The following is a 13,546-nucleotide window of genomic DNA, read 5'->3' as shown; positions in this document are numbered from 1 at the left end:
TACAACGTTATGCACACTTACATACACAGAGGGCCAAGTTGGTTAGTTATTTTATTTTGGTAAGGTTTGCTTCTAGACTTAATGTTGAAGTGAAAATACCAAAGAAAAAGCACTGAAGAAGAGCTGATGAAGTCACACAGCCTGACATTAAATGTGTGCTATGTAAATGCTTTCTGCTTCTGTAACTCTCAGTTGTAGTGACATTCAGAGACATAGTGGTGTATGTGCATGTAAGTCTGTGCACATGTTTGCCTTTGTGTATGAGGGTTAACACGTGGATGTACTGCGAGTCCAGCCGGCTCCCATCAGCCCTCGGGACAGCATCCTGACAGCGTAGTGCAGAGCTGGAGGTGTGTTTGTCTGCCTCTCTCTCTCTCTCTCTCTCTCTCCTTCTGTGTTTGTGTGTGTGTGTGTGTGTGTGTATGTGTGTGCGCCTGCATGCTCCCAAGGGCAAAGCCGAGGTCAGGTGTTAGGCAGTGAAGGTTGTAGAGTGACACAGTATAGGCTGCTTTTTTGGTGCATATGCTTCATGTGTGTGTGCATGTACATGTGAACTGTTGTTATATACAGTATGTTGACTGATGCATGAGTGTATGTTACTAAGCTCAAGGCATGTCTCAGGGCAGTATGTGTGAGGCCAGATGTTACTCAGCAAAGGTCACAAAGCAATGTACCCTTATGACAGAACTGCTGTCAGACGCCTCTGATTGTTTTTGTATGTCTTGTGCGTCTCTGTGTATGTGTGTGTACGCATGATTGCATGGTCTTAACATATATGCATACGGCTGCACCACTTCCTGTTTCGTGGCAGAAGAGGTTACAAAAAAATGGCTGGCTGTGCAAGTGGGTGTTAATTTGTAAATATGTGGGTTTTCTAATAGGTGTGAATATGGCCAAAGCACTAACCTTGACCACTGTCACAGAAACCCTCAGGATCCCTGTGTCACCAGAGAAATTGTCACGTTTCAGAAAAGCTTCTTAGAGTGTCCAGTGGAGGTTCATATACTCCTTGTGTCGAGGGTTTTCATTTACAACTGTCTTTCTCTGTGTCACTGCATTTTGAAGAATTGTCCCAACTGAAACTAAAAACAAGGACATTATTATGAGTAATGACATTAAGGAGGTTTATGTCTAATGAGAAAGATTAGACATTACATACATTGCATTGCAAATGTCCTTGACCACTCAGAAATGAAACATAACCACCACCAAATACCAGCTCAGCAAAGTGTCTGTGCTGTCAGTCTTCAAAACATTTGCATAAAGCAAAATGTGAATGTCAAGGTAGGCGTTGCAAATGTGCAAATGTTGGCCAGGATTAATTTTTTGTTCACAATGGTTTCACTGTTGTTTACCCCTGGCTTGTTTTTTGTGTTAAAAAGTGTGAATTGTGTTTTCAGCTCCAGCTGCAGCAAACATCATCCTATGAAAACTGTCTTTCTCAGATGCTTGTGTCTTGTCCAATGATTTACATGGGGTGTTAGGTTTTTTTTTATTTGTTTGTTTGCTTTTGTTATGTACTCCCTTCCTACGCACCAAATGCTCGCCTCTTGTCAAATCTCCAGCTTCCTATCTTCTTTGTGAAACCACGGTAAAGTCATTGTAGCAAGTGATTTGAAATTTATGTGATTCAGAGACCATCCAGCATCTGTGACGAGTCACAGCTGTGGTCACACCTTTGCTTTGTACGTTTTCTTTGTTTGAGTCAAAACACAGTAGGAAGAGCAAAGTGAGCATATCCTGTGAGTTTTGAATGCGTTAAACAGGATTTTTGAGGCTGTTGTCAAACCTCACGTGTGTGTCTGTAGCATTTTAAGGCTTGTTGGCTTAAATAGGTCTATAAAAAATGTCTTCTGCTTTACCAGTTGCCAACTTGGCAAAAACATTTAGGAGAGCACAATTTGTGACCAACGTTTGATGTTGCACTTGTTTTGTATCATTCAGGATTGCTGAACTGCTTCACCATCAAAGTCATTTAGATTTACATAAAAATGAGACGAGCAATGGCAGCGAGCATGAAATGATATGCAGGCTGCTGGGAAGGGGCCTGTAGAGTATATTTCCGAGACTTTATGAAATTGTCCTGTCATGGGTTTACAGAGGAAGATGTATGTGTAAGCTCTGCTTTAAGTGTTAAGCCTTTGTGGGAGACCTGTTAATGTTCACATATGTTATCTTTACATCAGTAAGGGCTATAATAACATATTGGAGATTTCTTGTATGCTGGATCTAATAAGACTATATTATATTACACAGGAGTGTATGCACTATGAGAGAATAATGTGCTTTAAATATGTGCATTGAGTGCAGAGAAAGCACAATATATGACAAGTGATGGAACTTGTAATATACTGAAATATTTATAGAATATGTGACTTGGCGCATATTTAATCTACAGGTCCAAAGTATTTATATTTATGCTGTGATGTAGCACAGTGGGTTGGCAAATGTCTGCCTTTTTGACTCAGTTTATGAATATGTGCTTTATGATGCCTTTCCTATTCTCAACTAACAGAGTCCCTGTGCGGCCAGGCAGGGTGACAGACAGTGTGGCAGTGGAAACATATTTAAAAAAAAAAATGGTTCACAGTCTGCATTTGCAATTTTTGCAATTTTTCATGTAGTACATCATTCACATTCACAGACTCTCACGTCTCACTTGACCGCCAGATTACGACGCAACACAATTGTAGATACAGTTAAGTACTGTAACTTTAATGTAAGGAATTTCAGATATCTTTGGCATAATTCAGACAAGACCAGACTGTGCTGAATCTCCAGTTACCCCATACTTTTTAGAGACTGGACCTCATCAAATGTGTCGTCAAGTTTTCCACATATCGTGATCAGAATAGCAGATCAGTTGGCCTCCATTTTTCTGCTGTTTATGATGCCCTATTTTCAAATGCAGAATTAGTTGTTTGTTTGGCTGAACTTCTGAACTTTTTCTTTTCCTTCCTCCACAGATCATTGCATATCAGCCATATGGACGCTCTGTAGACTGGTGGGCATATGGAGTTCTGCTCTATGAAATGCTGGCAGGACAGGTGAGGTACTCACTAACTGTGCTTCTTATGTAATTGCTTGCTACAGATTATGCGGGATACTTTCCAACAAAAGGTTGTTTACAGACTGCTCACAGCCATATTATTCCCACACTGAAGTTGCAGCAAGGCTCTGCAGAGGCCTAAATGTACTCAGGTGGTGCTTCCTGAAGACCTTCCCACCAGTTCTAACAACAAACCCTGACATATAAACACACAAAACTTCCATCTGCCCTCCAATTACAGGCCATGTCCTGTTTGGCATAACCTTTTGCCCTTATTTAGCCATGTTTGACCAGTGAGGTTTTATATGCCCTTTTACGTGTCTGTTTAGAACACAACTGCTACGTGATTAAAGAGGAACTCCTCTGAATTTACACAGCAAAGTCCGTTTACATGACCTGGTCTTGAGTGTTACTAAGTGAAAAAGTATACATACAAATAAAGCCTTTTTGTGGCTCCAGAGTGAGCTACAGAGAAAGTGATGAATTGCCTTTTACCCTGGAACTGTATGTAAATATCTTTTATTTTATTTTGACAGTTTATTTTATTTTATTTTTTCTATTTGTTCCTATATGTCCATTTTCTTGGTTGGGAAAATTGCAATATCTGCAAGAAAGAATAATTTCCCCTCTGGGGAAATTCTGATTCTGATTCTGAAGTGAAGCAGGCTGTACGAAATTCCAGCTTCCAGCATCAACCTAAAACTTAATTTTAGTGGAAACAGACCAAGTCAGGGATCAAAAGCCTTTCAGTGTGTGAAAGGTTCAGCTGTATTTCAATTTACTGTCATACTTCATCTCTATATAAAGTATGTCATCAATATAAATTTCTTTAAGAGATTTTTTTTTACATCTTCTTTTAAACCTTTGAGAAAGTTAAAACGGTTAAAAATATCACTCATCCATTTTTTTACAGGCTTTAATAAAACATTTTTTCATGACTCAGCACTAAATGACATTTATGACTTATGAACACATTCATTCCAGAAGGACAAAGGCTAGATCCACAAACAAGCTCCTCCAGAGCAAAGAGAAACATGAGTGTGTTCACTCCCAAATGAACTTAGAGTAAGTGTCAGCTGTTAAACAATTAACAAAAGTTTTTACCTATTCAGATGTTCCCTTCCTCTGCTTCTCCCTGCCTTGTGTGAAATCAGGTAAAGAGGGCATGATGTAGACAGGCTATCTGTACCCGGAGGGGCCAGTGGAGTGGAAATGACGAATAATTCATTTTATGGACTGTCAAAACACCCACATTATGGTTACTGATGATCACCACCTGGGGAGGAGGGGAAAAAGCTGGGTCATCCACTCCATTTGCCCTGCAAGGTCTTCCTTTGAAACTTGTTTGCATGAGTTCTGCACTGTTCCATATTGTTTTCTCTCTGTTTGAACATCTTTGTTGTTCTCAATGTTCTCTGTCTTTTTCTCCTATATTGTTCCTCTCGGCACTCTATTTAGCCAAACTTGTGTCCTGTTTTTTTTAGTCCTCTACATCTTTATTCATAAAAGAAAACATGTCTTACCAAATTAACCTGTCAAATAGAGAGGCGCAAATGACAAAACAATAAAAAAACAACAAGTGTGCCACTGCTGGATCCCTTGGGTGCTGCACTACTTGTAGCAGAAAAAAGATGTCAGGAGAACAACTTCATTCATTCAATATCTGATAATGTATAAAACACCACTGACACTTCTAATTTCATGTCTTTCCATACCCAGCCTCCTTTTGATGGAGAGGATGAAGATGAGTTGTTCCAGTCCATTATGGAGCACAATGTGTCCTACCCCAAGTCCCTGTCCAAAGAAGCTGTCTCCATCTGCAAAGGGGTGAGTGGACATTCTTTGCCATCAATGAAATCTGTTTTGTCAGTGTAATTTTCTTATCTTTTTCAGTCTTCAGTCTGTTGTCCTTTTAACTGGGACTTTTTTCCACCTGTGTCCTCTTCAATGAAGCCAAAATAATTAAACTTTTTGTGACCTGCCTGCTAGTTCAGCTGTAGGTAGAAACACTGACAGGCTGCATCACAGACGGCTGTCATACTTTTCTTGGCTTTGCGGAATTATAGCTAACATATGAGAGGTCTAGCTCCATTTACTCTCAGAACGAAAGTACTATCTGGGAACTCATCTATATGTTCCCTCTCTTCTTACGAGTCGGTCCCTCTGTCTTTTACTTTTGCATCATTGAAACGTTGAATGAACACCCATCAGGTAAATATTTTTATTAGTCTAAAATAATCCAAATGCATAGTAGAGGTATGAGAGGTTTGTCTTTCAAGGCTGTCTATTAAATGCACAGTATGTCATGTGTGCTGTCAGATCTAATGCTGCTGGATCTCTGAATATAAATAGAATAAAAGCTGTAAGTAGCGTCAGATCTTCATCAGAACCTCTTCTATCAAACCAGCGGTACAGCCCAACCGCTAGCTGCTGCCAGTCTTACTTTAGTTACAGCGTTTTCCTGTAAGAGCTCAGGAGTAATTGTATTCAACAGTCTCCTGTCATTCCAGTACCACAGGTAAATGGCTGCCGGATTGCTGGAGACAGAAGGAACTGAACAGTACAGTTGGCCGCTGCAAACAGCAGGCAAATCCACTGTCTAAATCAGCTGTCTAATTCTGTGTCAAAACCAGATGTTTTTGAAAGCAGATAACATTTTCACTGAAACTCAGTGAAAGTTGCAGTATGTCCTGTGGCAAAAAACAAAACAAAATCACATATAGAAGTTCTGCATATGCTCATTTATTTGCACTTTAACCTCTGTTTGAATGACTTCACTGGCATTATGTACGTACTCCTCAGAAGGTGGACAGAAATATAAGTATATCGATACTAAGTCAACTCAGGGGAGCTGCTTACTTTAAACGTGGATGCAAGTTCAGGTTCACCAAAGCACTAAGAGATTAATTTAAGAATTACTTTAAACACATTCCCCCTGTGGTTTATGTTGGTAGCAGTTAAGAGTCAGGTGAAATTCCTACCAGCAGTGATTTGTTGAATCTCCTTGAAGAAATTAGTGAAGTGATGAGACTTAAAGATTGTAAACCATGTGTATATAAACATGAAACAGAAAAGCACACATTTGTGTACGCTTGTTCATACAAGGAATTTAAGAGTGAAAGTGGCAGTTTTATTTCTGTCCAGAGGCAGTGCAAACTCAATGAGCCGTGCAATAACACACTTTGGCTCTTTGTCCCTTCCTCAACACCACTTTGTCCTCTCTTTCCTTTTCCCATCATTGTCTTCCTCCTTCACTTTCTTAGTTGTGTGTATACACATGTGTTTGTGTGTGCGTGTTTCCTGATCTCAGTCCAAGTCCCTGTCTCAATCTTTGTTTGGCATGGCTGCAGCATTTCCTCTTAATGGATACACAGTGCTTGCCAGTCGCCTGACCCACAAAAAGCAAGAGAGAAAGTAAGATGGGATGGAAGAAAACAAGAGAAAGAGTGGGTAGAGAGAAAAGAAAGAGGGAGGCGAATAAGGGAGTGCAATGGACAGATGGACTGATGATGATGCTCCAATGGATAATAGCAGCTGAGGAGTAACTCAATCAAGTCAAGCCGGTTTGATTTATATATTGCCAAATGACAACAAAAGTTCTGTAGCAATGAGTTCCCTATAGAGCAGGTCTAGACCATGCTTAATTTACAGAAATTACCCAAATTTCTCTGTTAGAACGCACTCGCCAACAGTGGTGATGACTGACTGATATCAATAACTGCAAGAATAGTAGTAGCTATAATAATTACTGTAATAAAAATATAATCAGGTAGCTTAAGTCGGTTTAAGTTAATCAAATAGAGCCAACATTTGTCAAGTGTAGGTGAAAAGAGCTATGAGGATGCTGCTGGTTAGCAGGAGCTTCAGGATTGGCAATTATCTCAGCACACAGTGCCGTCATACTGGTGAACTCTGACTCACATCCACGAGAGGGAACTCGCATCAGTAATGATGCATAATGGTGCAAGTTATGCTGTCTAATGTTATGTTACACATTAGTATACTTTAGTGCAAAGGTTTGTCTAGATCAGGTCCAGTTTGCCCTTTTATAGTTATTGCAATATCCATCCATCCCTCCATTTTCTATACCGCTTATCCGTCAGGGTCGCGGGGGAGCTGGAGCCTATCCCAGCTGACTACGGGCGAGAGGCGGGGTACACCCTGGACTGGTCGCCAGTCAATCGCAGGGCCAACACACAAAGACAGACAACCACACACTCTCACACTCACACCTAGGGGCAATGTAGAGTAGCCAATAAAACTAATGTGCATGCTTTTGGTATATTGCAATATCCATTTCAAATTAAAGGCCTATAGTGGACAGTTCAGTGGACAGAAGCCCTTTAATTCCTGACAAGGCTTTTATGGTGAAATATTTGCAGGAACGTGTTGTGGAAAACTTACTGACAGGCAAGGTTCCCAAACACACTAATATTGTAACTACTGCCATCTTTTCTCGAGTTGCACCAGGCCAAAGTCTTATTTTATTTAATAATAAGCACAGAACCTTGTAGGACTAATCATCATGAACAATGACAAACTAAGATTGACCTAATAAATAAGACTTAAACCACCATAATGCAGTTCTTTTAATGCCATTTAAATGTCCCAGTCTTCAAAGGATGTGATGGTAAATGGTATTAAATCATATAACAAGACAAGTACAGAGAAAAGTTTGTCTTCTGATGCAATTAAGGAGCTCATTTGGAACTGCAAAGGACACCTACAGTACATTAAAAGTATTGTACACCAAAACCTGGTAGCTAAGCATGCTAGTGGAGTTATATTGTGCAACCGTTGTATTCAGAGCAAGCTCATGTATACTGTACAGTCTGTTGCATTTGAAATGGGTCACAGACGCAGATACACATTAATCTTAAGTAACAGGATGTTACCTAAAGGTCATCCATTTGAGTCTTGTTGTACATCATTATGATCACTGGAAGAGAATTAGAGTGAGGCAGATATACGTTAAAATTGTGTTTTTGGTGTAAAATGTCACACAGAGGTAAATGTCAATGAATCTCTAGAGCTCTATGGTAAAACCTTACATAAGTAGTGTCTCTGGAAACACTGCATAATATCTTGAACTAAATGTTAACAGGCAGTAGGTTTTCTGTTGTGCTGTCAGCAGAAAGTGCAAAGTTTAAGCCCATTTTTATTAGCACAAATGTTCTTTTGTGTGTGTGTGTGTGTGTGTGTGTGTGTGTGTGCGTGTGCGTAGCCTTGATGGACTGAATCACAGTTTTACCTGGCCAGACTCCCTGCTGACTTAGAGGCCCCATCTGCTTTTTCTTTTACTTTACTTACATCACTCTCATTCTCTTTTCCTCTCTACCTCCCTGACTCTTGCATTCTCTCCCTGCCTCCCTCCTTCGTTCCCGCACCCTCAAATCCAGTGATTTGATGCTCTCAGCAGAAACAGCAGGGAAACTTCCAAATTTACGTGCTCTACCTTAACACATGCAACTAAACCGTTTGCTGATGGTTCAGGACGTGATGGAACTGTTGAGATCCGAGTACTAACAGTTTGCAGGCAGAATCATCAAATATTCTCTATGAAATGTCAACACCACATTTTCTTTTTGCAGGATTACACCCTGCAAAAGTAATTAAAATAAGCTCAAGTTTCACCAAAAAAAAAAAAAAAATACAAGCTTCAGCACTTGACTGACATTGTGGAAGGGCAGCAGTCGGTCAGTTTCAATGTGTAAGGTGTGTCGTTTTAATGGTGACAGCCTTGTGTTTGCAGCAGGATGCAGTCTCACCATCAGTGACAGTGCTGTGAACAGACAGAAAGCTGCAAATGACTTTTTCTTCCTTGTCAACAGCTGTCTGATGTACTCTGCCAGCTGGATGCACTCTGTCAGTTCAGATGTGGCCCAGCCCCACGGCCTCTTTGTCGAAGGGGCTTGCAGGCCTGTAAAAACCCCACAAGTAGAAATTTAACACTGACAGTAGTTTGTCAGTTCAGAATGTCATTTAATGTTTTCTATCCTGTTGAATTATTTGACATCACGTCACCCTTATCCTATCCTCTCTCCACTGCCTGCCAGTCCGTTTAAGAATTGATTTTAAGATTTTACTGATCACTTTTAAAGCACGTCTGGCTCCAAGTCACATAATAGAGATGTTGACCCCCTATGAGCCATCCCGCAGTTTGAGATCCTTGAGTGGGACCTTTCTGGTCCTTCTAAAGTCGAGGTTAAAGACTAAAGTTGACCAGGCTCCTCAGGGTTGGAATGACCTGCCCGAGGAGATAAGGTCGGTATTTTCTTTTAAATCACTTCTCAAAACCAATTTTTATAGATGGGCTTTCATGTGAGGTGGTCTTTCTTTAGTTTATTGGTCTTGAATTCTATAGGTAATAGATTTATTTTCAGTTACTTCTTTTATATTTGTAGCTGTCCTTTTAAGCTTCAGTTTCCAGCCTTCTACATCTATTATTTAGTAACATGTCTATTTTTATTTGGCTTATTGCCTCCTGTTTGTGTATGTTTTGGTGGCTTTGTTTTTCATTTTTAAGCACTTTGGAAACCTGGTCTTGTTAAGGTGCTATATAAATAAAGTTATTATTATCATTCGTATTATTATTACTATTGTTGTTGTTGTTGTTGTTGTTGTTAATATTATTATCTGTGTTAAGAGGAAGAAACAAAGGGATGCAAATGGTTGCTACAAAAATCATATACACAAAACCAAACACTGATAAGAAATGATGAGTGAAAATATTTTAGAAACAAATTAAGGTGATATTTTAATCAACTTTGAAATCTACATGTTTGTAATTTCTGTGAAGTGTGGTGCTGCTTAAATAGAGACAATGAAATGATAAATTCCACCACAACAGCTGCCTTGATATCTGTATGTCCATACTGCATAACAGCAGAAGTTCTTGCAACAAACCAACAGTTATAATAAATTCACTAAAAAATATATTTGATGAGAATTTAAATTTATTTAGATTGTCACAGCATGTTTACATACATGAGATGAGCAATACAAATGAAACACCTAGACTGTACAAGGCACTGGATTCACTAGACATTTGTTCTGTTCAGCATAGCAGAGCTGCAGGTAGCATGAATGACTGACAGCTTGAATTTTCTATGAGGTTGTTTTTCCCATTTTTTTCGTGCAATGCACAAAGTCACTCAAACGTAAGGACATTTTGAAAGGTAAAAAACAACAAAAAAAAAGCTCTTCAGCTGCCAGTCAGTTCTTGAGAAAAGTCAAGTTCAAAGTTGCTTGAAAAACAGAAGCAACCGTATTGTGTAAGAAACGATGCGATGGGGCCATAAACGTGGTCTAGAGTGCAGAGGCTTTAGCTCCAGCTCCATATTTACTGTAAGCACATGAGAGTGTTATCAGTCCATTTATAAGTCTTGTGAAGAAAGTGAGTAAGCATGCTCCCAAAAACTCAGTCTGTTCCATTAAAATCACTTGTTTTGAGTTCTTGCGTGCGTGTCTCTTTATGTGTATGTGCCATCTGTTCATGAATAAGTCATTTTGTCCTTATACTGTCAATCCTGAAACCAAGCTTTCTGTCCACCTTCAAACAGACTTTTTCCCTTCCTTAGCAGTTCAGTAAGGACAAATCAGTGCACCAAGGTGGGGTGGTAATGTAAAATATTTATGTAAGTAATATAACAGGTGAAATTCCATTATCATTCCCAGCCAGTCAGCTATTATGTTCCATTTTGAGTAGGAATTGCTTTAATATATTTGAAATTGCGAACAGACATGTTTGTTTCCTCCTCCAGACCAAGCCGTCTTCTCGTTAAGCACCAAGAATGTATTGGTGCTCGAGCTGTAAGCTGGACAAACAGACATCTCAGTTCATCATATGGACATTTAAGCAGCAGGCCTTTACTTACTATAACCAGGTCAATTTTGTTGTGGTTATGTCTCCTCTCCTCTCTCCTCTCTTTTATTTTATTTAAGTTTGCTTTTTAACAAACTGCTAACTATGTCCTCGTCCTGTCTGTGGTGCCATTGGAAGCATCAGCAGTTCTCTAAAGGACAGAGAGAGGGGAAAGATTGTATCACCTCTTTTTGACACATCAGTCAAGTTGTCATTCACTGACCTAGAGAAAAAAGATGGAATCACCACAAAGTGGGAGAAAACAAAGTGGGTTTTTTTCTGATGCACTAACAGTGAAAGTGTTCATACATTCTCAATTTGTTCTTCCTATTTTTTTTATTTGAGGCCATCATGAAACGTCTTTGTTAAAAACAGAATTCTGTATGATCTGGGTATAAGGGGAATCACCACTGCGATCCTGAACAACAATTTTTAATCTCTTTATTCTAACTCCATGTTGTCATTTTGTTTCTTTCTTTCTATGAACAGTTGATGACCAAGCACCCATCCAAGCGTCTGGGCTGTGGCCTTGAGGGAGAGAGGGACATTCGAGAACACGCCTTCTTCAGACGCATCGACTGGGAACGCCTCGAGAACAGGGAGATACAGCCGCCATTCAAGCCCAAAGTGGTAAGTGCTGTTTATATATCAAATCAAATATCACATAAAAGCTTTTACACTTGGCTGATTTAGTGTCATCAAATGTTTATCTCGATGTGCCCAATTCCTAGTATAATATCATTAGTAGATGTACTCCAATTTTCATTTGCTTTTGCAGATTTCTTTGGAATTTTATTTTAAAATTTTGCTCACTGTACACAGCACATTTGATTGCACTTTGCACCATGCTCCATTATGAAAAAGACCTTAGCAATCTTTTCTTTCACGTAACTGTATTTGGTCCAGGTGCATTAGATCTCTCTCTCTCTCTCTCTGTGGCTTTGTTTTTCCTTTGGCTTTTCCATCCATTTTTAGAAAATGACAACTTTGCATGTACTGGAAGAACAATGCCATCTCCTTGTTTTTATGCTATCAATCTGCACTTTGTATCATAGAGCAAATAATAATACACAACGTTAATGCTACACCTGATAGTGGTCTTGAATCATTCATTAGTCTTTAATGACTAAATGACTGAAAAATAATTAAAATTTATTTATTTCCTCCTCTCTGACTACTGAGTGTCACATGCCCATACATGTAACAGTGTGGATAAACAAGACAAATAAACAAAAGCAACTTTGTGAACTGCAAGCATCTAAACAAACAAGAACAGATGTGCTCATCACTACAAGACAAATCTGTTATGGCAAGATGTTTTATACCCCTCTTTACTCCCTTGGGCGGTATGTGTTCTTGGCTCTTTGTTTACCAACTTGTAGCTCAGCCTTCAGTCAGATTTGTCAGGGAAGGTCACCAGTCAAAAGTTCTCTAGTTACTGTCCTTAAGTACGATCATTCTGCATTGTTTTCTACGTCTTATTGAAGACATCTAAGTAACAACCACGGGATGAATTTATATTCACAGGTAATGAAAGTTTAAACATCTTGCATATACTGCACAGTTCAATGTAAGATATTCAGGGTGCAATGTGCTCAGTAAACAGTGTTCAAATGGAAAATGTAACAGGTGGTACATAATGTAGCAATACAGACAATGTTAGCTGTGTGTTATATAATGTGTTTAACGCCAGCTTTTTTGAATATCAATGAGACAGTTAAAATAAGATTTACACACATGCATGTGTGTATGTATGTGTAAGACATATCAATGCATGCCACACACTTTATGGAGTTAAATCAGCTTAACTAATCTGAAAGCTATTTAATTATTAAATAAAATTAATGACCCCAGGAAATCCTTTGTGTCAATATTCTAAAACCTGTATTAATAATGGCCATGTGTCCAAAACATTTATGCATATCTTAAAATATGCTAAAAGTTTTAATTAACACAATTAACTGCAGGGAAACCAACTAACTGTAAACTGCAAGTTGCCCCCTACCTCCCTGTCTTGTTTTATTCAAACACACACTTAGAGTGACAACACGCATTACATTATCCTCATGCCGAAGCATTGCTCCAAACACCAAACCGAGCATGTTTTGTCAGGACAGAGTTTTGAAATCTCTTCTTTAGCAGGCAGCTTTCTAAAACTTTATGTCAGACTTGAACAAAATACACCTGAAAATAATTTGATTTCAAATAAAAAGTGACATTTCACTTTGATAGGAAATTTTCCCGTAAGACTTCACATGTCATGGTCTTAGGTGTTGGTATATGACGTGTTTCGCTTGAGCTGACAAGAACATAGAGGGAACATTCAGGAGAAGACATGCAACAAAGTTAGGAGAGTGTATTTCACAACATAATGCTGTAAGAACCCACTGAACTACAACACAGCGCCTCAGACTTTTACAAAAATTTCCTATACATGCTTATCCTGTGCAGAGTGGTGGCCTGCAGCCTCTCCCAGTACACATTAGCCAAGATGCAACATACACCAAACACAGGTTGCTATACTCAGCGCGGCTACAGTATAAAATTCCACTATTATATCACAAGTATCAGAACCAACACACACCAACAGTACACTGTTTACCAGCTCATACGTAATAGACGCATTGTTGGCA

General features: G+C 39.1%; 1 protein-coding gene across 1 annotated transcript in view; it reads left to right on the top strand.

Moving 5' to 3' along the window:
• prkcaa (protein kinase C, alpha, a) overlaps positions 1-13,546 on the top strand; it is a 133,467-nt gene that overhangs the window by 108,470 nt on the left and 11,451 nt on the right. Inside the window, exons 14-16 of the mRNA XM_046409037.1 lie at positions 2,967-3,047; positions 4,769-4,876; positions 11,403-11,543. Coding sequence (XP_046264993.1) covers positions 2,967-3,047; positions 4,769-4,876; positions 11,403-11,543 — 330 coding nt within the window. The remainder of the gene's footprint in view (positions 1-2,966; positions 3,048-4,768; positions 4,877-11,402; positions 11,544-13,546) is intronic.

This window comes from Scatophagus argus, chromosome 2, assembly GCF_020382885.2.
Source record: "Scatophagus argus isolate fScaArg1 chromosome 2, fScaArg1.pri, whole genome shotgun sequence".
In the NCBI taxonomy this organism is placed as follows: domain Eukaryota; kingdom Metazoa; phylum Chordata; class Actinopteri; family Scatophagidae; genus Scatophagus; species Scatophagus argus.
This window is presented reverse-complemented; position numbering and strand designations above follow the sequence as displayed.